Below are 24613 nucleotides of genomic sequence, written 5' to 3' on the forward strand. Positions count from 1 at the left end.
TTTGACTATGACTTGTTGCCCAGGTGTTGACATGATACACTTTTTTGAGATACATGTACACACACACACACATACACACGTACACACACACACACACACACACACACATACACACACACACACACATACGCGCGCGCGCGCGAAATTCATACTAGGTCGATAAAGGCGGAGAGAACTTATAGGTATACATTATCATGGTGACAACAAAAGCGATCCTTATTTTATTTACATGAAAGCGTGTTTTCCAAAAAGTGTCGCCATGCCGTTGTCATTTTCGCAGCGGGGTTTATTTTAAGTGCACCTCGTGCACGTTTGTTTACATTTTAAAAGACGTGTCGCGTGTCTTCCCCACATGTCTTCCCTAATAGAGAAACGAGAGGAAAGACAACTGTTCTAAAATTAGAACAGCCTTGTTTACAGCCACGAGTAGCGTCCCTTGTGAAAAAACTCGCGTCAGAATCCTTAACTAAACATTCAATTTCTTTAACAAGTTAAAAAATAATTTAGGAAGACAAGGGTTAACAACATTAGACGCCACCGTTTTTGTTTCCTGTGACGACAAGGCACAATACACTTTTGTATTTTATGTCTCAAGTAGAGGGGTGGGATATTTTTTCTTTGTAAGCGTGTTGTAAACAATAGGTAGAGGAAGCGATTACTAGGTAAGAGGGGAGAGAACGTGACGTCCATCGCGATATTTGAAAACATGGCGATGTTTAACCTCAACCAAAAAAAGCAATGAACCTAGAAGGAAGACGAATATATATCTTAGTCTTGCAGCAGATTACCTTTCCATGTTCGCTTTAGTATTACAGTTTTCATCAAACTTCTTTTTGACTTGAACTTCTTTAATTTTTAAGAAAGTTTACTTATACATAATTCATTACGTCTAATAACAATTTTTTTATTTTTACCACTCAATGTATTTTGTTTTTCTATATCTTACATTGTCATCTTAATTTTTGATCACCTTAGTAAAAATTTGCTTAAGATTATAAACTTCAAGTTTTAAAAATCAACAACGTTATAGTACGTCGTGTCAAATAACACACAGTTTAAAATGTCTACATTTAAATTTCACCAAAATAATGACGTAAAAACTAAATATCATATGACATTAGCATACATATCATTCAATATAATCATTCTAAAGTACAAATCAATAATTTTTATTGATTAAGGGGCTGGGTGAGTTATTTTTATCACTATTCGCCCTTCCCCTTCCCTTTGTCCACAACTCTTTTCCCCTTCTCCCATCCCTAACCTCAATACCAACCGCTAGATACACAGACCGTAACACTACCCATTCTATTCCATTTAAGAGACAAAGGCTGTAAGACAATCCTAAAGACAAATATTTATTCAACTAATATCACAACCCCTAGACACTACTCCAACAGACTGGGCTATGTAACTTGTAGACGCCACTCCTCGTTGAATATCTCTTGCACCCTACCTACATCGACAACTTTGTTCGCCGCCCTCACCCCCGTCCCTAAACACCCGCTTGATAAACAGACCGTACCTCTACGTCTTTTAAAATGTAAACAAACGTGCACGAGGTGCACTTAAAATAAACCCCGCTGCGAAAATGACAACGGCATGGCGACACTTTTTGGAAAACACGCTTTCATGTAAATAAAATAAGGATCGCTTTTGTTGTCACCATGATAATGTATACCTATAAGTTCTCTCCGCCTTTATCGACCTAGTATGAATTTCGCGCGCGCGCGCGTATGTGTGTGTGTGTGTGTGTGTATGTGTGTGTGTGTGTGTGTACGTGTGTATGTGTGTGTGTGTACATGTATCTCAAAAAAGTGTATCATGTCAACACCTGGGCAACAAGTCATAGTCAAAAAGGCCTAATTCATTACAGATCTATAGGAAATCCCTCTTTACATGTACTTACGTTAGGGGGAGTAAACTCATTTGAATAAAAAAAAAAACGTATTAAAATATATAGAGTTATAGAACCTTAAAGTTAACAGATGATGAAAAAAATAAAATAAAAAAATTAAAATTAAAATCCACCTCACTTAGGTGGTGGAATCTTTTACTATATATCCTTTACTCCAAACAAATTTAGCACCACCTTACCACCACCTTACCACCACCTTACCACCACCTTACCACCACCTTACCACCACCACCACCTTACCACCACCTTACCACCACCTTACCACCACCTTACCACCACCTTACCACCACCTTACCACCACCTTACCACCACCTTACCACCACCACCTTACCACCACCTTACCACCACCTTACCACCACCTTACCACCACCACCTTACCACCACCCGCCTGCTTACACCCCTCACCCATGTTACTATAAGCGACTATGTATTGAACATTTGTTAAATTTATCTGGCTCAGTGTGGTCAAATGGTGGTCAGATCAAAAGAAAATCGGAACGGTCATACTTTTCCAGACTTGTAAAAAAACATGTCTACCCCGCATACCTCACGTACCAACGCACCAAGTCGCCCTGTCGCCAATTAAAAAACACGAACCTACCGAGACTTTGTTTCGTCTCAAACCTGACTTAACGGTGGTTGAAAGAAAATTCCAACCCTTAAATATATTTTGTTTTCGCTGACCCTCGCTATAAGCGAATAGTTACAACCAATGTCCTTACTCAGGGTAATTACAGCACCAGCTGTTACGTGATGGCTTCCCACTCTAGTAACCGAGCGGGGAAAAATCGATTAACGTGGTAACAGGTGTTCCCACACTTAACGCTGGCTTCGCGGAGAGACACTTAGCTCTTTCAATTAATTATCATACCCCCTGCTGTGTTCGCTTTAGTGAACAACACATAAACCCACGAGGCGTGACCAAATTAATTAGGTGTGATGGCCCGTTGGTGCGATCAATACATTCCCATTAAAAAAACGGGGAGCGCGTGTCAAAAACAAAGGATCGTGGATCGCTAAGTAACAGATGTGATTAAATGAATGTTCTATTTTCGGTAACCGTTCGTTGTGTTGCTGAATGGTCCCTATACAAAGTCCACGCTAGTGTTAGTCTTTTATTTAAAACATACATACAACCAAATAAACAAACCAACAAATTAAACAACAAAGAAAAGAAATATATCAAATAAATAAATTAAACAAAGTAATTAAAATCAAAGAAATAAAATTTAAAAATTTAAAAATTCAAAAAATTAAAATCAAATTACGTAACTCGTTAATAATAATAATAATTAAACTAAAATTAAATAAAAAATTTAAAAATTAAAAAAAAAAATAAAAATCAAATTATGTAACTCGTTAATAAAAATTACACAATATAAACAAAGTAATTAAAATCAAATTAATTAAAATCAAACAAATAATCCAATTACGTAACTCGTCAATAAAAATTACAAAACAAAATAAATAAACAACTATAAAATTTAAACAAACAAATTAAACAATTAAAAAAAGTAAACAAATAATCAAAACGCACAGCCCTGAAAACTTCGCGGGCGGTCGATACGTAACAGGTGTTACATGTCTGGTTAATGGATGTTATTCACAAAGTACAACTAGCACACCCCTACCCTCAAACCCATCATTACTCACCCCTCCCCTCAACCACCCCTCTCCGTTTACTATTAAACATACATACAAAGAAATCAAATAAACAAACCCCTTGCTGCGCCACCACCACCACCCCCAGGTCACCACTACTCCCCCTCTCCCCCACTCTTCTCCACCCCCCACCCCCACTGCTCCACCACCCTCTACCAGGTGGTGGAGAATTTTACTATATGTCTTTGTACATCCACCACCACCCCCACCCCCAGGTCACCACCACCACCACTCCCCCTCTCCCCCACCACCCCACTCTTCTCCACCCCCATCACCACTCCCCCTCTCCCCCACCACCCCCACCCCCACCCTGCGCCACCACCAGTTGGTGGAGTATTTTACTATATGTCTTTGCGCCACCCTAGGGAGTATTTTGCTATATGTCATTGTCCCAGGCTGGGTGAGTATTTTGCTATATAACCTTTGCGCCACCCAAATACGCTCCAAAAGCGACCTAATATACTACTACCGTGTAAACAATATCAGTCTCTAATCCTGTATGGGTGTACTGTTCTCTAAACATACCCGTGGTAAACCATATAAGTCTATGATCCTGTATTGGGGTGTACTGTTCTCTAAACATACCCGTGGTAAACCATATAAGTCTATGATCCTGTATTGGGGTGTACTGTTCTCTAAACATACCCGTGGTAAACCATATAAGTCTATGATCCTGTATTGGGGTGTACTGTTCTCTAAACATACCCGTGGTAAACCATATAAGTCTATGATCCTGTATTCGGGTGTACTGTTCTCTAAACATACCCGTGGTAAACCATATCAGTCTATGATCCTGTATTGGGGTGTACTGTTCTCTAAACATACCCGTGGTAAACCATATCAGTCTATGATCCTGTATTGGGGTGTACTGTTCTCTAAACATACCCGTGGTAAACCATATCAGTCTCTGATCCTGTATTGGGGTGTACTGTTCTCTAAACATACCCGTGGTAAACCATATCAGTCTATGATCCTGTATTGGGGTGTACTGTTCTCTAAACATACCCGTGGTAAACCATATCAGTCTATGATCCTGTATTGGGGTGTACTGTTCTCTAAACATACCCGTGGTAAACCATATAAGTCTATGATCCTGTATTGGGGTGTACTGTTCTCTAAACATACCCGTGGTAAACCATATCAGTCTATGATCCTGTATTGGGGTGTACTGTTCTCTAAACATACCCGTGGTAAACCATATCAGTCTCTGATCCTGTATTGGGGTGTACTGTTCTCTAAACATACCCGTGGTAAACCATATAAGTCTATGATCCTGTATTGGGGTGTACTGTTCTCTAAACATACCCGTGGTAAACCATATAAGTCTATGATCCTGTATTGGGGTGTACTGTTCTCTAAACATACCCGTGGTAAACCATATAAGTCTATGATCCTGTATTGGGGTGTACTGTTCTCTAAACATACCCGTGGTAAACCATATCAGTCTATGATCCTGTATTGGGGTGTATGGTTCTGTACAGCTACTGTTTTTATACATGTATCGAGTCATTATTGAATTAACCGTTGGATTGTAACATTATTTCAAGTTGTTGTTGTTGTTTGTTTTTTTTATGAGTCGTGCCATTCATTTTTACCACACAACAGAAAGTTAAGAATTTAAGTAAACTGTGATTTAGGAACAACTACTTTTATTTATGTTAAATTTAGATTAAAAATGATGACAATTTAGCAAAGTGTGTTGATGTAACATTAAACAAATTTGAATAAACATATAGAATACTTCACTATTACCTTTTCTGTGTAGACTAGTGAGTTAAAGACCCAAAGAATATGTGGTCAGTGAACTTATTCCAGCTCAGGACATTAGTCCAGTGTTTTCTCGTGTCTTAGAGACTACATGTGTTCCCTACAGGTTTCTGTAACAGACTTTTTGTGCAACATGGAACAGCTTTAAAACACTGTGGATCTGCATGGGCTAGCATTAAAACACTGTGGATTTGAATGGGCTAGCATTAAAACACTGTGGATTTGCATGGGCTAGCATTAAGGCAATCTGGTCCGCCTTCAGTTATCAACTTATCATTACTACGACTATTTAATAGTATTTATCTTGCCGTTGGATGCAGGTTGTATCATCCACATCCCATCACCTCCTGTGAAATGGTGAAGTTAGATGCAGGTTCTGTCATCCACAACCCATCACCTCCTGTGAAATGTTGAAGTTGGATGCAGGTTATGTTACCCACACCCCATCACCTCCTGTGAAATGGTGAAGTTGGAGGCAGGTTGTGTCATCCACATCCCATCACCTCCTGTGAAATGGTAAAGTTGGATGCAGGTTCTGTCATCTACATCCCATCACCTTCTGTGAAATGTAGAAGTTGGATGCAGGTTCTGTCATCCACAACCCATCACCTCCTGTGAAATGTAGAAGTTGGATGCAGGTTGTGTCACCCACATCCCATCACCTCCTGTGAAATGTAGAAGTTGGATGCAGGTTGTGTCACCCACATCCCATCACCTCCTGTGAAATGTTGAAGTTGGAGGCAGGTTCTGTCATCCACAGCAAATCTCTTGAAAGTTTTTCGGTGCATTGCATGAGAAATTCGGTGCCTGAAAAGTAACAAGCCAGAGTTAGTTTATAAACAGTATACATTCTACTAAGAATAATTTGAGAATGTAAATAGGGCCAATATAAACTCAGGGGTTATGTTTTGTTTCTAATACATGTGATTTTCTTATGTTCATGTAATACAACAGTTAAGTGGTGATTAATTTAACACAAATGTAAGTTGTTATTAACTTAAAACAAGTGTAAGTGGTAATTAACTAAGCACAAGAAGTGTAAATGCTCATTAACTTAACAGTGCACATTCTTTTTTTAAATAATTTAATCACCCCGAGTTCGACATCACTATTAGAAACCCTTTAAAATAAAAATAGACTAGGAGAATCAATACACTATTAATAAAAGAAAAAAAAATTCTGATTGGTTGCAGCTACTACCTTTCAACAATTGACCTACTTATGAACAAAATTACCGGAATGTCCGTTACTGCTCCCCCCCCCCCCCTCACACACACACAAACACATTTTAATACATTTTAAGTCTCCCCCCCCCCCCCCACCGAAAACTAAAAAAATGCATGAATGAAACTTTCTTTATTGTCTGATGAGGTCAAAAAAAAACTTGTATGAAAGCCTCCTGCCCACCGTCTCCCCCTGGGAGTATGTTACATGTCAACATTTTATTTTTAAATGTTCGGCTATCGATCCACTCTATTAAACTCAATGGCACACTGTAATTCCACCCAACCATCCCCTCCCCCAGCACACATTCCGTTTAACTCACGGGCTACACTCGTGGGTACTGTAAATATTTCCATTCAAATCTTTGGATATCTAACAAACAAACACCACAACACCTCAGCTCCGTGTTGATGTGTTGTGACCTCTGACACTTTTTTTATTCAACACACGTGGCCTTAGAGGGTTAACCTCAGGGTTATAATGAGGTCATTATGACCCAGTTGTTGTGTAGCGTGCGTGTGGCGGGGTGTGAGTGGCTGTACAGTCACGTGGGTCAGTAGCAGATTGATCTATGGCTTAGGGTTAGGGGTAGCGGCTAGTTAAACAATGGTAGAGCGACAATGGTGGGGGTGTTGGAGGTAGGGGTGGCGAATTGTAAATAGGGGTGATGAAGGTAGGGGTGCTAAATTGTGAATAGGGGTGGGGAAGAAAAGGGTAGAGAGGTGAATATTTGGTTGGGGAATTTAATGTATGTGAGGTTGTTTAAGTATAAGGTGTTTAAGTATGAGGTGTTTAGAACTGGAATGAAGAACTAGCCGGCAATCTAGATGACCACAGCTACAGAAAAAAAAATTAAGCTGCTAAATTAAATTATGATTGAAAATCCCCCTTTGATATTAGTAATATTTGGGGAATCCCCAGTTTATTTTTTTTCACGGAAAAAAATAGCACTAGTTTTTTTTTGCCTTCTCTAATGGTGTAAGGGGCGGTTGGGGTTGGGGTTGGACTTCTAGCAGACAAGCTGATGTGGAACAAATAAACAGGGTTAACCACGGAAAGTGGTGACGTCAGTGTTACATAGCAACAGAGGTGAAGAGAGGGGGGGGACGTTTGATGAACATAAAATATTTCACCCAGTATAACGCATTGTTACTTGTATATTAAATTGTAATTTTAGAATGTAGTGTGTGTATCCCTTTCTTCGGGGGGGGGGGGGGCGGACACTGTTAAAAGTATACATTTTCTATATAAATTATATAAATTTCATTTCGTTCGGGGGGAGGCGGTAAAAAAATTTCATTTCGGGGGGGGGGGGGTTTCGCCCCCCCCCCCCCGAAGAGATGCCTGGAAGAAACTCTGTGAGTCAGTTATTTTGTTTTTGTGTCAGCCGTCTTTGTTGTTCATTCACGAGTTGTTGTTTTTTTTTTTATCAGTCAGCTTTATCATTCAGCTTTTTAGGTCAACTGAGTGTGAAGCCTTCGCTAATTGTCATTGATGGATGTCAATTAGCTTTGTTCAACAGTTTCCTGTGTTTTATCAGTCCACTTATGTGTTTGCCCGTCACAGAGCCAGGCATTACCAAGAAGTTTAATGAACCGAATCAACAAAGGATCCGCCCAGTTCATGGCTGTTATTCAAATTTCCTGAAAGGAGCAAGCGTAGGTGCATGTGTCATTTAGTTCCCAAGATTTAGACGCACGAAGCTAGAACGTGACGTCAGAACCAAATGACCGATCACGTGACCGATTTGAGGAAAACATCACTAATCATCATTAAACACTGAATATTTCAGCTAATTCAAGACTTGTTACCATAACATATTTTATAACATAAACATACAGAAAACTATTTACGAAGCGCAAATAACTGTTGTTCCGGTTATTTTTTTTAATCGCTTGTTCAGATACATCCGTTTACAGCCTCGTTCTTAATTTAGAGCTGACTATAATGCCTGTCAAACTTTCCGAACGCTTTCTTCTAGCCTTTACATAAAAATGATCAATGCCAAATTCCGTACCAACAGCCGTTGCGGAAAGGCAGGGCAGGATCGATGTTCTATGAGGCGGATACAAATATTAAGGGGCTAGAAAATAACAAGTGGTTAACCACACAAACCACAGACAAGAATCAACCGCACAAACCACAAACAAGAATGAACCACACAAACCACAGACAAGAATGAACCACACAAACCACAAACAAGAATGAACCACACAAACCACAGACAAGAATCAACCGCACAAACCACAAACAAGAATGAACCACACAAACCACAGACAAGAATCAACCGCACAAACCACAGACAAGAATGAACCACACAAACCACAAACAAGAATGAACCACACAAACCACAGACAAGAATGAACCACACAAACCACAGACAAGAATGAACCACACAAACCACAGACAAGAATGAACCACACAAACCACACACAAGAATGAACCACACAAACCACACACAAGAATGAACCACACAAACCACAGACAAGAATGAATCATTTCGCAAATATGTGGTGGTATTAGCCCATCCCAGAGTTGAAAGGTCACCGACAAGTATCCGAAGGCCGAGAGATGTGTTTGTTTACATTCGATATTGTTGCTGAGCCTGAAATTAGCATATGACATCACGAGAACAGAGTAACACGTGATAACAAACGGTTGAGATCAATGGCGCGGGTCAAGGTTATGGGATGGGTGGGGCCGGTTTCAACATGATATATATATATATATATATATATATATATATATATATATATATATATATATATATATATATATAGCTACAAGCTACAAGCTACATGCTAAAGGCTACAGGCTACAAGATACACCATACACCATACACCATACACCATACACCAATATACAACATGCAACATGCAACATGCAACATACAACATACACCATACACCATACACCATACACCATACACCATACAACATACAGCATACAACATACAACATACAACATACAACATACAACATACAACATACAACATACAACATACAAAATACAACATACAACATACAACATACAGAGATATTATCGTTCTTGACCGCGGGATTGACCAACACCGTGAGATAAGCACCAATCAAAAGTACTGGATTGACAAAAAAGAGCTCCGCTTTTGTCCAGCTCATAGATCTGTGACGACAAAGCAGGTTAGTTTATTGCGTGGCGCAGATGCCTGGATATGCTGTGAGATCACAGTGGTTAAGTTCAGACGACTGCATTAGACAGACGTTGTGGATCAATAAGTCTGCGGGGATTTCAACTTTGTTCACTTTTGGTAAACAATTGACGTCACAAGGGTAAATCGTCAAAGCTGCTAGATCTTCATGGTTCACAGTCAGTGTAAGAAACAGCCTCGTTTTGGTGTGAACTATAAATAGTAAATAGAGCAGACATATTTAGATAACGAGCTATTACAAGCTGACCTGAATTGATCAGAACATTCTCGATTTACGATTGCATAGCACGTGTGCGGGGGAGGATTGGGGTAAATGTAAATGGGGTTCTGTCAAGGGCGAACAATGGACCGGATGTGCAACTTTAAATAATAGATTCTGTCAAGTGTTAGATGGTCTACTGTTAACTAGGGGCTCTGTCAGTGGCGGAACTAGAAAAAATGGGCCACCCAGCAAAAAGTTTTTTAGGCCCCCCCCCCATATATGTATATATAGGCCCCCCCTATATATAGCTGTTACGTCTGGGTTAGATTCGAATTCAAGAACGACCCGTGTTAACGTTCAATACGTTTATTCTGTCTCACTTATCACATTACAGAATAGCCCTCGACCTAAACACTACCAACTAACCCCTGACAACCATTCACTCCAGCTTTTATACCGCATTCGACCTTGGGATAACAATACACAAACACACCGGGGTTAACAATATTCTAGGGTAAACTCAACTCACACACTCACTCTCCTCTAATTCTAGATCATTCTATCCTATTCTAGTCTAACCTACAACTGACCCGTAACAATAACCTATATATATATATATATATATATATATATATATATATATATATATATATATATATAAACACACAATACGAACATAGGATACTCATTTCTGGCCTGATCGGGTTTTGAAAAAAAAATTCAATTAAATCTAATTACAACAACATGTCATGTTTGTGAGTGCATTGGTCTGTTTTGAAAATCTCTGTTTTCATTTATGTTTGCCTTAATTCTTCTATTCCTTAAGTCGGTCAAAAGTATATAAATCATGAAGCTTTGTATAAGTAATGGTGTCTCGTGTTATGTTTATTATTATGTTTTTTGGTATTTATATTATTAATTTTAACTTCATTTCATTTATTATTATGAGCACCCCTATTTGACCATTTGAAAAAGGGAAATAATTTATGGAAGTGGTTTGAACGTTTGCCTATCTTTCATACTACAGCTCATGTGTATATTTTTACTTTCTCGTATATACGAAGTATAGAGAAAGTATTGTAATCGTGCACAAAAATCACTTGAAATTTTAACAATTTTCACCGTATTACACCTCAGTCCTTCATCACATCCGAAGTATAGACTTATTTTAATCGGGCTAAAATTATCAATCCAGATTTATCAAAATTAAGAGGTTTTATGCGTAATCCAGTCTGAAAAACTGGGCTTTGCAATTCTGTCCGTATGTCTGTGTGTCTGTCTGTCTGTACGTGTGTAAACACGATAACTTGAGTACCGTTACAGCTAGGTTGATGAAATTTTATATATAAGTATCTTATCAAAATCGTAGATCCGTATCAACTTTTGAGCGATTTCCGATAACCGGAAGTGGTATTTTTTCTTCTTTGAATTTTTCAAAGGCCTATAACTTGAGTACTTTTTCAGATAGATAAATGAAATTTCATATGTAAGTAAAAGATCTAATTCTTTACCTTCTGTTAAATTTTGAGTAATTTCCATTGACCGGAAGTAGTAATTTACGCTACTTCCGATTTCTCAAAAAAACTAATGTAAATTTTTAAAGTACTAATAATATTGCGCACTATTATGCACTTTTTATTTTGCGTTCACTTAGTGTGCAATTCTTTTGTCTACGAGATTTTATTCTATTTTTAAAACTTTAAGTATTTAAAATGGGTTACAAATCATGTCTATAGCCCGAGTTCCCATCCCCTGTTGTTTTATATAAGAATATTCGAGAAAGTTTAGGGGAGATCACTCCCAGTTTATTAATTTTATTTTTTATGCAGTAGCATGTCTTAGCTACTATATAATATCACTACTGTATTAGATCTGTTATCTGTTTATTATTTACAAAACCACTATCAAGGTGCCAGTGACGATACTAATATATATATATATATATATATATATATATATATATATATATATATATATAAAACCCACTCTCATTCGTGTATTTATTTGAGACGTTTGCCTCTTTTTCTAGAACAGTGGTTATTAAAAAGTAAACAATGTCGGCACTTTTTTTTGGATATTAGTTGTTGGAGCGCTACTTTGTCAATACAACCACCGATTCGAGCCAGCTTTGTTGTTTAATGGAGTGCTATCTATTCGCTTCTTGTAAGGCTAACTTAAAAGGGACAACAAAGCACCGATGTGCTTTTATCCATCAGTACCAAATTTGGGATGGTCCCAAAAAGCCGTCTTAATATCGGCCTCTCGCGCAATTGATTTTTTTCAAAAGAATTTTGCCGACAACAGCGTGTGTTTGATTGTAGGAAAAAGAATATACAAGAGTGTGGGATGGTGTCTATAGAATAAGGATACTCCAACCGCAGCTACAGTATTCTTTTTTCAAAACAACCATCAGGTCAAAAATGCAAGAAAAATAATTTTAACTATAAAATAATGATTATTAGCGGCTGTGGGACCCCTAAACGGCGTGCCCCCCCCCCCCCCCCGCATTGCGGGGTCTGGCGGCACTGTAGTTCCGCCACTGGGCTCTGTTAAGAATATGTTACAATTTTGATAAAAAGACGAATTTGTGTTTTTTTTTTTTATTTTACCTGCAAAATTCATATAAAGCCATTTTGTTCCGAATGTTCAAGCATAAAAAATGAGTATAGTAACCTTTACAACAACAACCTTTTAATAAAATACTTTTAAAAAACTTTTTAAAAAACCACGTTTTTCTTGTGGACTAAAAAGTAGAAAATAAATTTCATACATTTGATGTCAAAAAACGTTCACCATCAAATTTCCAAAATTCGTGTGTTGTGTACTTTTCGCTTTAATCATAAATCTGCCCGACCCACGTTTTTTGTCATCAAATGTATGAACAGTCATCACAAGAACCTGCACAGCTCAAGGAAGCACAAAATCTACGAGCAGTCATTGGTAGATCCCCTAGGGTCGGAAGAAAAATATATTTTCTTCTTTTTAGTCCACAAGAAAAACGTGGTTTTTTAAAAAGTTTTTTTTAAGTATTTTATTCAGAAGTCTAATATCGCATATCGGTATATCCAATCCTCATGACACAACGATTTGTTCAGTTCAACGCAGTCAACACGAATGGAATGGACACCCACAGGTGTGTAGCTACCGTAGCTGGCGTGGAGATCTACTCACGAATCACGTGATGGTCTGGGGTTGTCAACAAACACACGGACTAAAAATCTTGAGCGACCGATACGCTTTAAACAGAGAAGGGGCGTAATTTAATTAAGCTAATTTAGGTCTCTAATTGCTAGTTTTTATGATTGCATCTGAAATTGTTTGGCGAAAATAGCCTGCATGCCGAATTTCAGATCTCTAGAGCAATCAGAAGTGGGCTAATTTTCGTTGTCAATTTTAACAACAAACAAACGCGAAGCTGAGTTAATAAAACGTGTTAAAAATGACTAAAATAAGAAAAAAAGAAACGATGTTCAAGCACAAAAAAAATAGTATAGTAACCTTTATAACAACAACCTTTTAAATTGACTAAAATTAAAAAAAAAAACATTAATTTTAGCTGATGGTACTAAAGTGTTTGTCGCCCGAAATCTTATATTCTTAATGAATTATGCTATCAACGTTTTCTTTTCTTCGTTATAACTAAAGAACATGTATTATTATTTAATTCTGCCAAATTCCTGTTATTTATAAACACTGGGTGACAGGTTGATACACTGACTTGAAGGCTTTCCAAAGTTTTACACAAAAATGTTACACACGTTTTTGTCAAATGTAAAATTGTGACATTTGTTTGGTATTTTTTAGGGACGGTATTTTGGGGAATTGTGGTACCTCGGTAATGAATACTGTAGAGTGATGGTCTATACACAAATGTAACAGTGACTGAAGGAGTAGGTTATGGGTAAAAACTGTATATACATGGCACACACGTAGTAACGATTCGGTGAAATAACTCAGTTAAACAAACTTTACAGTAAAGGTGACTGAAACATTTTTTTCAACTAATGTCAAACATACTATACCCAGTGTAAAATGTAAATAAGCAGGTTTTTACTTTTATGTATGAGACGGTGTCACACCTTTTAAACTTGAGATTAATGACCACCTAATTTAGATATTTGAGTGAACAACTGTGTTTAATTATTAAAACGGCTTATAGATAAAGAATCTTTTAAGCATGCTCAAAAAAATTATTTTGTTATATTATGATCGTTAATTCAGTGATATAATTCAGTTTGTAATCTTAAATATAATCTTGAAGAAAAAATAGACTTCTAATTTTTCCTTTATGGTTCGTGGGGAGCAATGGGATGCAGGCACACCTCTCCACCTGGTTGGTTTGGGCAGCTCTCTGTATATGCGCACATGCAAGCCTAGCCTAGTTTGTTGGTAACATTTGGTTCAATAGATTTATTTAATGCTATTGCTTGACAAATATTTAAACATTTTTACTTAAAACGGGAGAACGTGGTGATTAACGTAATGTTTTAAACTGTACTAATGATGTACCGAAGCCGCTTTTATTGTATGAGCACAAAGAATGCATACATCACAGACGAGTTATTTAGGGTAGATATAAGAAGCGAGAGCTATCCATACAAGTTGTTAAAATAAATGGGGCGTACACTTGCTGACAATCTTTAATATATGATGACTCTAGTCGGCATGTAACAACAAAACGTGTAAAATAAAAGTTCGAACCAATCAAGTGAGGAGTTAATTAAATAGAATACTACACAAATTAACAATTATTATTATAATTAAAAAAAAGTAATTTTAAAATGACCTAGTTGCGGTGAAAACAAATTACTGTTGCGCAATAACCAAGGTAGATCAGAGTTACTGTTTTTTTCCCCTAGAAAATACCTAGCACTAGGCAGAGCCTAATTGCATCTAACAGTTACACTATAAATAGACCCGGGGAATCCAACCTTTCTTAACTAGTTCGATAATCGTTTTATTTTTAAATATCGCTAGGCCTACTACTTTTAAAAAAAAATGACCTACATACTACCAACTTGTTCTGATTTTAGTTTATATGACTGATTAATACACGTGACACAATCTATTCAACAGTAAGCCCACCATAGGCGGATAAACAACTTCATCGACCCTCAAGTATAAATAGATAATATAAATCGATACTATTTGTTTGACAACACGACATAACGCTTGCGTCACAAACCAAGGTAAGGTCGCCGACTGGAGGTCACGCAGCAAGTCCTGGTGCACAGAAAACTTGTTTAGAGTGGATTGCTGACCTAGATATATTGGTAGCTCTCTTTGACCGGTTTAAGATCAGATACCAGCGATAGAATTGGGACCAGGTACTTGGGATAGAATTGGGACCAGATACTTGGGATAGAATTGGGACCAGATACTTGGGATAGAATTGGGACCAGATACTTGGGATAGAATTGGGACCAGATACTTGGGATAGAATTGGGACCAGATACTTGGGATAGAATTGGGACCAGATACTTGGGATAGAATTGGGACCAGATACTTGGGATAGAATTGGGACCAGATACTTGGGATAGAATTGGGACCAGATACTTGGGATAGAATTGGGACCAGATACTTGGGATAGAATTGGGACCAGATACTTGGGATAGAATTGGGACCAGATACTTGGGATAGAATTGGGACCAGATACTTGGGATAGAATTGGGACCAGGCAGTTGGGATAGAATTGGGACCAGGCAGTTGGGATAGAATTGAAACCAGGCAGTTGGGATAGAATTGAAACCAGGCAGTTGGGATAGAATTGAAACCAGGCAGTTGGGATAGAATTAGGATCAAGCACTAAGGATAGACTTTGAACCAGGAACTAGGGATATAAATAGAACCAGACACTGGGGATAAAACAGAGGGTTAACCTTGGGTTAAGTGTAGCTATTTTACTGATTTTACTTAGTAAATAAAAACTGCTGCTGAACTTTTTCATGGGTTACTAGTTAAGTTTAGGCTTACCATTAAGGATTGTCATAAATGTATTAGTGTTAGTATTAGAAATTAGGGTTAGGTACAGTGGGTTTTTTTCAGACTTTTTCTCCGGGGGGGGGGGTCTGTGCCCCCTCAAAGAGATGCCTGAAAGAAACTCTGGTTATGAAGGAATAGGGTTTCCATTAGGGTAAATATACGCATGTACATTACATTAAAAACATTGCCATGAAGGGAGACAATTTTCCCCGCACTGCGCATGCGTAGTTTGTAGCGGAGAGAATCGACTTTAAAAAGTGCTTCAAGCCTACGACGCGGCGGCAGAAAAAAAAATTAGCGCGGTTTTGAACAAGTGGTTAACCACACCAACCATAGAACTGGTGTTTAGAGCTACATTATAGAGTAGTATTACTGAATTAGAAATGATTTCAGAACACTGAACTGTATCTTATAAAAAATTTAGTTGTTGTTGTGGCAACTTACACGCAGTGAATGAACTATTAAAAAGTCCCCCCCCCCCGTGCACATATTTTTAAGTTCCCCTATATATCTATATCTACATCTAATCTACATCTGCATCTGCATCTACAATCTACGATCTACCATCTACCATCTACCATCTACCATCTACATCTACATCTACATCTACATCTACATCTACATCTGCATCTGCATCTACATCTACATCTACATCTACATCTACATCTACATCTACATCTACATCTACATCTACATCTACATCTACATCTACATCTACATCTACATCTACATCTACATCTACATCTACATCTACATCTACATCTACATCTACATCTACATCTACATCTACATCTACATCTACATCTACATCTACATCTACATCTTTTTTTTTGCATTTATTTTATTATTTTTGAATAAACTCCTTTTTATAGCTTTTTTTTTCTCATATGCCTTATTTGAATAAAAAAAATAAAAAATTTAAAGAAGATATGACTATTAATTTCTTAAATGCAAAACTATTAAAAAGAAATTTATGTTATGGGCACCGTTATTAGACCATTTAAAGCGGGGAAATAAGTCGCACTTTAGCTCATGACGTTTTTTCCCAACGAAACAGTGTGTATTTGTTATTGTAGGACAGGGGTCTCCAAACTACGGCCCGCGAGGTCCTCTTATCCGGCCCGCGGAGATCTTTTTGTCCACGGAAAAATCGTTTGTTGGTGATGGCTGAGGAACGTTGCCCAGAAAAATCAAAGACATGCCTGGAAGAAACTGGCCCCCGAACTGAAATTTGATACTTAATGCGGCCCTCGGACTGAAAAGTTTGGAGACCCCTGTTGTAGGACAATCACTGCAGAAAGCCTAGCTGATCTGTTTTATTTTTAGAAAACCGCTAGACGATCAAAAGTTATTTTGTTTTTTTAGTGCGGATTTTGCGTCTCCTAAACGGCATTCCCCCTCCCCCTGCATTGCAAGGACAGGCGGTATCGCCTAGTTACCCCCCCCCCCCACCACCTCCCACTCACACGTCTTGTTAGCTGCGTGAAGCGTACACATGCATCAGCGATTAAAATTTGGTGACATCCAAACTTCGGGCGAGTGACAGACAAGATCATTCTGGTTACGGTACGGATGTGTTGTTACATGTTATCTGGCTACAATAATACACACTTCAAGAAACCGACCCCAGCACGTATGTTTATTTTACATGCTCTTTTAGTATTGATTTACGATTTTGGTTTCGTTAGTTTATAATTGAAATGTTAAGTGAAATCTCTAAATATTAGAACTATTAACAGATGAAGTAATTGAAGTAGCCATAATTTTCGAAGAGGCTTGTACAATACGATAACTGACTTACAGTTGTTGTTTTTTTTTTATTTATTTAGGCTAATTATACTTTTACAAAATTAGTTCAGATTATTATTTAATGTATTTTAGTTTTAAATAAAAGATCTGTTTTGAGTTTCACATTCACACTATTTAAGTGATAAAAAAAACATTCTGTCTTAAGGAGATGGCCGGCAGGCCTGTAATACAAAGTGTTCGTAATTAACTCGTCTGTCAGAAGAAGGGCTAATTTATACGCGACGTCGCGCTTTGTAAACATTTTTTTTCCCATCTCCTCCTTTATACGACGTCACACCTCAGCCTACACCCCACCCTCAGTAACAGATTCTGTGTTTTTAAAGCATTGATTCCTTTCTAAAATATAGATTCTATATTGAGGTTGGTCACTATTGTTTACAACATTCCTATTGAAATGTGCAAGTGTATCTGTCACACTCTCTGAACCCCCCCCACCCTCGCTAGACAAAAATCAGACACCCCCTCCCTCCCCCCTAGGTCTGTGACGTCATCAATGGACAGCATCTCAGTCCAATAGTTAAGGTTAAGAATTGTTTATGGTTTGTTTGAGATTTCTATCTTCTGCTACAGTAAATGTTGAGTGCTGGAATCCGCCTCACCAATAGGAACACACTAATACTATTAAGCTAGAACACACCAATAGGAACACACCAATAGGAACACACCGATAGGATCACACCAATAGAAACACACCAATAGGAACACACCAATAGGATCAAGCTAGAACACACTGTGTAATTAGTGGGCCTGTAAACGTTAGGCCTTGTATTTTTGTTATTATATGGGGAGAAAAATCTTAGGTTTTAATAATTTAAAAACACAAATGTCTTGTATTAACTCACATTACAAGACATCCTATTTGACCTACACATTTGTCTGATGTAGGTCAAGGTCTTGTCATATCTGATCAATCGCTAGTTCTATTTTTACTGTGCTGTCGACAAGGCCTACTTGACCTATAGCCGACCCCCCCCCCCCTCCCGTCACCATAACTACACTATTGTAATAAGCTTTCGATTTAAAATGAAATTTTAACATAATTCAAAACCAAACTACGACGGATGAGATTCATCTAGTATGTCCAAAACGTCGAACATGATGTGTGGGGCGCGCTAACTGTCAACGGCTAAAGCAGGGCTGGGTATTCCAGGCTACTTCTATGCACCCAAGACGGTTTCAGAGCTCAGTTGTTAAGCTCCAAACGATATGTTCTAATTTTAGTGTGACAGCTGACAAGTTATGTTAGATGATGAAAAATACACACCTGTGTTACATACACGGCATCACACATATGCACATATCCAAAAACATATCCATACACCATATTTGATAACAACGTTGACAGAGAACTGGATTTACAAAATGGCGTTTTCAAGTGTATTGACGTGACGGGGCGGAGACTAGTATAGAAAATCATTTAGCCTAAAGTAGAACTTGTTAGACTAGCTGCTGAGTGCGGGTTGTGCAGCTTGGTCCGGATGTGTTAACTCGGCCAAAGTGTGTCGCTCGGTCTGTCTGTCAGCTCGGCTTAAGTGTGTAGCTCGGCCTGTGTCTGCCTAAGTGTGTAGCTCGACACGGTTGTGTCAAATCGGCCTCCATGTACACTGCATCCTACACCAGCTTGGCAAATATTTTTAAATGGGTGCAACAATGTTTAAAACATGATTTTGAAGCTTAAATTTAATACAGAAAGCCAAACAATCCATTACATTCTCTTAAATGTAATCCCATGTTTAATCATAATTTTAGGTAGAAAAACTTCATTCTTTTTAACTACCGAATACATCATTTAAATCGCGATTTTAACTGGATTAGTTTTTTTTGGTTACCTGTAGTTGCGAGGGTTTAAAACGCCACCAGAGTTTCTTCCCGGCATCTCTTCGCCCCCCCCCCCCCTCCCCCGCCCCCCGAATCTGTAATAATCTTTTTGCTTAGATCAGGGGTCTCCAAACTACGGCCCTCGGGCCGGATGCGGCCCTCGAAGTCCTCTCATCCGTCCCGCAGAGATAGTTTTGTCCACAGAAATAAAGTTTGTCGGAGGTGGCTGAGGAAACATTCAAAACAAATAAAAAATGTAGCTTTGATGCAATTACCATTGAAGCAAATGTGACCATGTGCCCAGCAAATGATCTCCTTAAAGACAAGATCAAAGAAGTGAGGGTGGGTTTTATAAGTATTTGCCCAAGGAAGACTTTCCCAATGTCACAAGTTTTGCATCACATTTCCTTTAAGAGACGTTCTTCGGGGTGGGGGAAGGGGGGGGGGGGGGGTCAGCCACCTTGAAGAAATACCTGGAAGAAACTCTGGCCCCCGAACTTATATTTGATAGCTAATGCGGCCCTCGGGCTGATAAGTTTGAAGACCCTTGGCTTAGATCATTGATTATCAAAGTATATATTTGATACTACTTTTATTAGAAGAAAAACCTACCAAAGTATATATTTGATACTACTTTTATTAGTGGAAAAACCTACCAAAGATGGAGCTTTCAGTCCCACTCAGGGGTACAGCTGAAGGGGAATCACCCGAGGAGGTTGGTACGACGCTGGATCAAGGTCAGCCAGGTGTTCCTGAGTCGTCAGGCTATAGCTCCAGCACGTCAGCCACAGCAGATTTAGATCAGCCGGGTGTCCTTGAGTCGTCAGGCTATAGCTCCAGAACGTCAGCCACAGCAGATCTAGATCAGCCAGGTGTTCTTGAGTCGTCAGGCTATAGCTCCAGAACGTCAGCCACAGCAGATTTAGATCAACTAGGTGTCCTTGAGTCGTCAGGCTATAGCTCCAGCACGTCAGCCACAGCAGATTTAGATCAACTGGGTGTTCTTGAGTCGTCAGGCTATAGCTCCAGCACGTCAGCCACAGCAGATTTAGATCAACTGGGTGTTCTTGAGTCGTCAGGCTATAGCTCCAGCACGTCAGCCACAGCAGATTTAGATCAGCTGGGTGTCCTTGAGTCGTCAGGCTATAGCTCCAGCACGTCAGCCACAGCAGATTTAGATCAGCTGGGTGTCCTTGAGTCGTCAGGCTATAGCTCCAGCACGTCAGCCACAGCAGATTTAGATCAACTAGGTGTCCTTGAGTCGTCAGGCTATAGCTCCAGCACGTCAGCCACAGCAGATTTAGATCAACTGGGTGTTCTTGAGTCGTCAGGCTATAGCTCCAGCACGTCAGCCACAGCAGATTTAGATCAACTAGGTGTCCTTGAGTCGTCAGGCTATAGCTCCAGCACGTCAGCCACAGCAGATTTAGATCAGCTGGGTGTCCTTGAGTCGTCAGGCTATAGCTCCAGAACTTCAGTGACAGCCGAGGGGGAGAGGCACCACGAGTGATCGCTAGCATGTCAAGAGACGCACCACCAGGATATCATGATGTGGATCAGGCAGGTGTCCACGAGTCTTCGGGCTACAGCTCCAGAACTTCCATGTTCCATCACAGCTTCTGTGGCGGCTGTAATGGATGAGGGTTCTCAAACTTTGCTCGTCGTCAACACTTCGGGTGGTGGACAATCTGGACACCACGGTACTGGTGGTTCTACAGCCAACCCTGTGAGCGACGGGCCATCTGGTTGGCCTACAGCAATCCCTGGCCATCCCAGCCCACTGCAGCAGAATGTTTTGACGAGACCTCCTGAAACACACAATGAGGTAACATTACAGAATGCTACTTTAATTCAGTTTGAGGTGATATTGTGACGTATGAGAAAAAAAATCATGTAAATATAACATATGCAAAACAAAAGTTAATAAAAATCCAAAGATTATTTTGTTCAATTTTAAGTTGAGTACCAAACACATATATCCACAGCCCACCAATGAGATGGGAGCTATGGCTGCTGTTGTGATCACAGAGAACCTGACAGACAAGTATGTTTTAAACTCCCATTAGAATAACACACACATACATTTAAACTCCCATTAGAATAACACACACATACATTTAAACTCTCATTAGAATAACACACACATACAGGCAAACGTAACGTAACGTAACATTTAAACTCTCATTAGAATAACACACACATACATTTAACCTCTCATTAGAATAACAAACACAAATATAAGGTTTTAGCTAGAAAGTCATTAACTTAGCGCATCTTAACCAATAGCTTCTAAACTTGGGGCTTTTACTTTATACAAGAAATCAATGCCTAATTAAAATGTTTAACTATATTATCCAATCCCATATTCTGTGCAAACGCAGAAACTGTTTAATATAATTATAAAAAACTTAAGCATCGAATTTGTAACACGTTTTAAATGTGTAAAGGAGTGGTGGAATTAGAATTATGTATATACCGAACAAAAGGGCCTCCCAAAAGCACAATTATATTATGCATTCACTTAAATATGATCTACCTTAGACGAAAAATAAAACTATAACTCAAACCTAAAATTCAAACTAGAAGACGTGTATCATTTCAGTGCAGGTGGAATGGTTGGCAGTTTGGGAAGCTTCGATTTCACAACTACTTTCATGGATCAGCATGTTACAGTTGAGGTAAGGCCACGATTCTAATAGTTTTTTAGCGCAATTTCCATTCTGGAGAATTGCGTTTATTAACTCGTCATTTCTGGGAATGGATGGATGGATGGATGAATGTGTGTCCGGGCTTTAAGTCGTATCTCCTCCTCAACGAAGCAATATCGATGACTAGTTCCAAAAGCAATTATGTTAAGCAAGTTACGAGAATGAGCATAGGCCATAAAAATTCCGGGTTTCTTTCATGTATTTCCCGTAAAAGCCAAAAAAACCTCGAAAAAATGCAGTTTTTGGCCCATATCTCGGCAACCAGACCACTTAGCGACTTGAAACATGTACCAATCGATTCCTGCCATAATTTAGAACAGTATTGCCGAAGAAAGTTTTCAAAAATATCCTCTCGTTCGGTCACAAATTTTAAAATTACATAAACACCTACAAACCGATCGCTCTTCAAGCTTGAACGCACCCAATCATTATACGTCAGAGCTATTTTTAGATAACATAAGGAAATTGCGCATAAATGTCACTAGACTTTTTTAATTAACTTGTTTCTAAACGTGTTACTTCAAATTTTGTAGTTTTCAGATCTATTTTTTTTTCAGGAGTAAACTAATTCATTTCCAAGAGAATTATGTGTGCTTATGACCCACACTTTGCGTTTATAACAGGGGTTTCCAACCCTGTGCCCGCGGGCGCCATGGCGCCCGCCGAACGATTCGTATGTGCCCGCCTCTCACTATTCGATAGAAACAGAATTTTTTTCATAAACATTATTGAAAGGTTGAAGGGGATGGAAATAGAAAGTTTGAAGGGGGGGGGGGGGTGCAAATCGAAAGTTTGAGGGGGGGGGGTGCAAATAAAAAATTTGAGGGGGAGGGGGGGTTGCAAATCGAAAATTTGAGGGGGTGCAAATCGAAAGTTTGAGGGGGGGGGGGGTGCAAATCGAAAGTTTTGTCCCCGGGTGACCGGAAGGGCCGCTACACCCCTGGAAGGAGTTTGTCGATTTAAAATAGGTGGTGCCCGCCACCCTACCGATATTTTAGAATGTGCTCTAGAGTAAAAAAAAGGTTGGGAACCCCTGGTTTATAATAAAGTTTATATAAATTTTGCTACGACAGTAAAATCATGGTCTTTATTAGAATACCTTATTAATAAGTTTTTACGATCTGGCATTTAAAAAAAATCAGTTCTGTAACATGTGCAAATAATATCTTGAATTATTTGAACAGGACGAAGAAGCTGTACAGACAAATAACTACACATGTGAAGAAGAAAACATTCACCATGAGATCAGTGTGGATCTGTATATGCAAATTGAGCTCAGGGGAGCTGTAAGAAGATCAGAACAAATTGAGCTCAGGGGAGCTGTAAGAAGACCAGAACAAATTGAGCTCAGGGGAGCGTTAAACAGACCTGCAACTGACCCATACACCGTTTTTAATTTCTCAAGAAGACGGCCCCGTCGTCGAGGTGATATTTTATTTCACAGTTTACTGTGGCACGTTCGATGTTCACTGAAAATGTGTTTTTTTTATATTAAAGTACAATGGATGCACCAGAATTGTGTATCATAGTGTCAATATTGAAATACCTAAATATTTATGTATCATTTACAGAGAGACAAAAATGTAAAACGTGCTTCCAGTTGGATGTTGCGACTCAAAGCTTCACGTGTGGTCACATGACTAATTGCTCCAGGTGCGCGCCGGTCATGCGCAGATGCTCTATTTGTATGGGAACTATTTCCTTCTACATATTCATATAGTTGCGATATAAACTGTCAGAAAACCTTCAGAGACGAAACAAAATTAAAATCCGCTACACGGAACATAAAGTCAAATGTCTATGAAAACTGGAAGCTGAGATGGCCACAACAACAGCTTTATAAAACTGCTTGCTGTCTAGGGAAGCTGTTGAAAGCTGTTTGTCCAAAAGCCGCTTAAAGTTCACAAGCCTACAAAATATCATTACCAGAACATAGTAAAACATGCAGGACTTTGATAACTGATTAGCTTTCAAGACCTGTGATTCAATACCAGAGTTCCATCTCAGGTAGCACCAGGCACCGTGCCATGGTGATTCTGATACCTGAGTTACACCAGAGGTAACAGCATGCACCGTGGCACGTAGATCGGTTGCTTGCAGGTGTCAGCTTCTCACGATCTGCGAGAATCAGGTGACAAAATTCTGGTCTGCTAACTGGCATGACTCACAGTGAATTAACGTTGATTCCACCTATCATTCCATCACTGTTTAGTGCCTGTATTATGTGTACGTTTGTAAATATATGCGCATACTCTATACACGTTATATTCTTTAAGGGCCATACAAAGGGCAAGTGCCTCATCAATAGCAGGGCTATTGTTGTCATGATCAAAATA

General features: G+C 38.9%; 1 protein-coding gene and 1 long non-coding RNA gene across 2 annotated transcripts; one reads left to right on the forward strand and one right to left on the reverse strand.

Annotated features, from left to right (window-relative positions):
* Positions 1-5212: 5212 nt before the first annotated feature.
* On the reverse strand, positions 5213-19213 carry LOC131949981 (uncharacterized). The gene is made up of 2 exons (XR_009388266.1): positions 19016-19213; positions 5213-6154 (listed from the first exon to the last, which is right to left on the reverse strand). It is a non-coding gene; the product is annotated as an uncharacterized LOC131949981 (long non-coding RNA).
* On the forward strand, positions 17504-24613 carry LOC131949980 (SUMO-interacting motif-containing protein 1-like). Its single transcript, XM_059311956.1, has 6 exons — positions 17504-17575; positions 20213-21394; positions 21555-21613; positions 22172-22247; positions 23462-23702; positions 23849-24613. The coding sequence occupies exon 2, from the start codon at positions 20231-20233 to the stop codon at positions 21077-21079; it is 849 nt and encodes a 282-aa protein (XP_059167939.1). The 5' UTR covers positions 17504-17575; positions 20213-20230; the 3' UTR covers positions 21080-21394; positions 21555-21613; positions 22172-22247; positions 23462-23702; positions 23849-24613.

This window comes from Physella acuta, unplaced genomic scaffold (assembly GCF_028476545.2).
Source record: "Physella acuta isolate Inbredline_101_S28 unplaced genomic scaffold, ASM2847654v3 ptg000724l, whole genome shotgun sequence".
NCBI classification, from domain to species: Eukaryota; Metazoa; Mollusca; class Gastropoda; family Physidae; genus Physella; species Physella acuta.

What these genes read in the sequence shown, in the direction of transcription:
- LOC131949980 (XM_059311956.1), top strand. Translation starts at nt 20,231, where the DNA reads ATGGAGCTTTCAGTCCCACTCAGGGGTACAGCTGAAGGGGAATCACCC.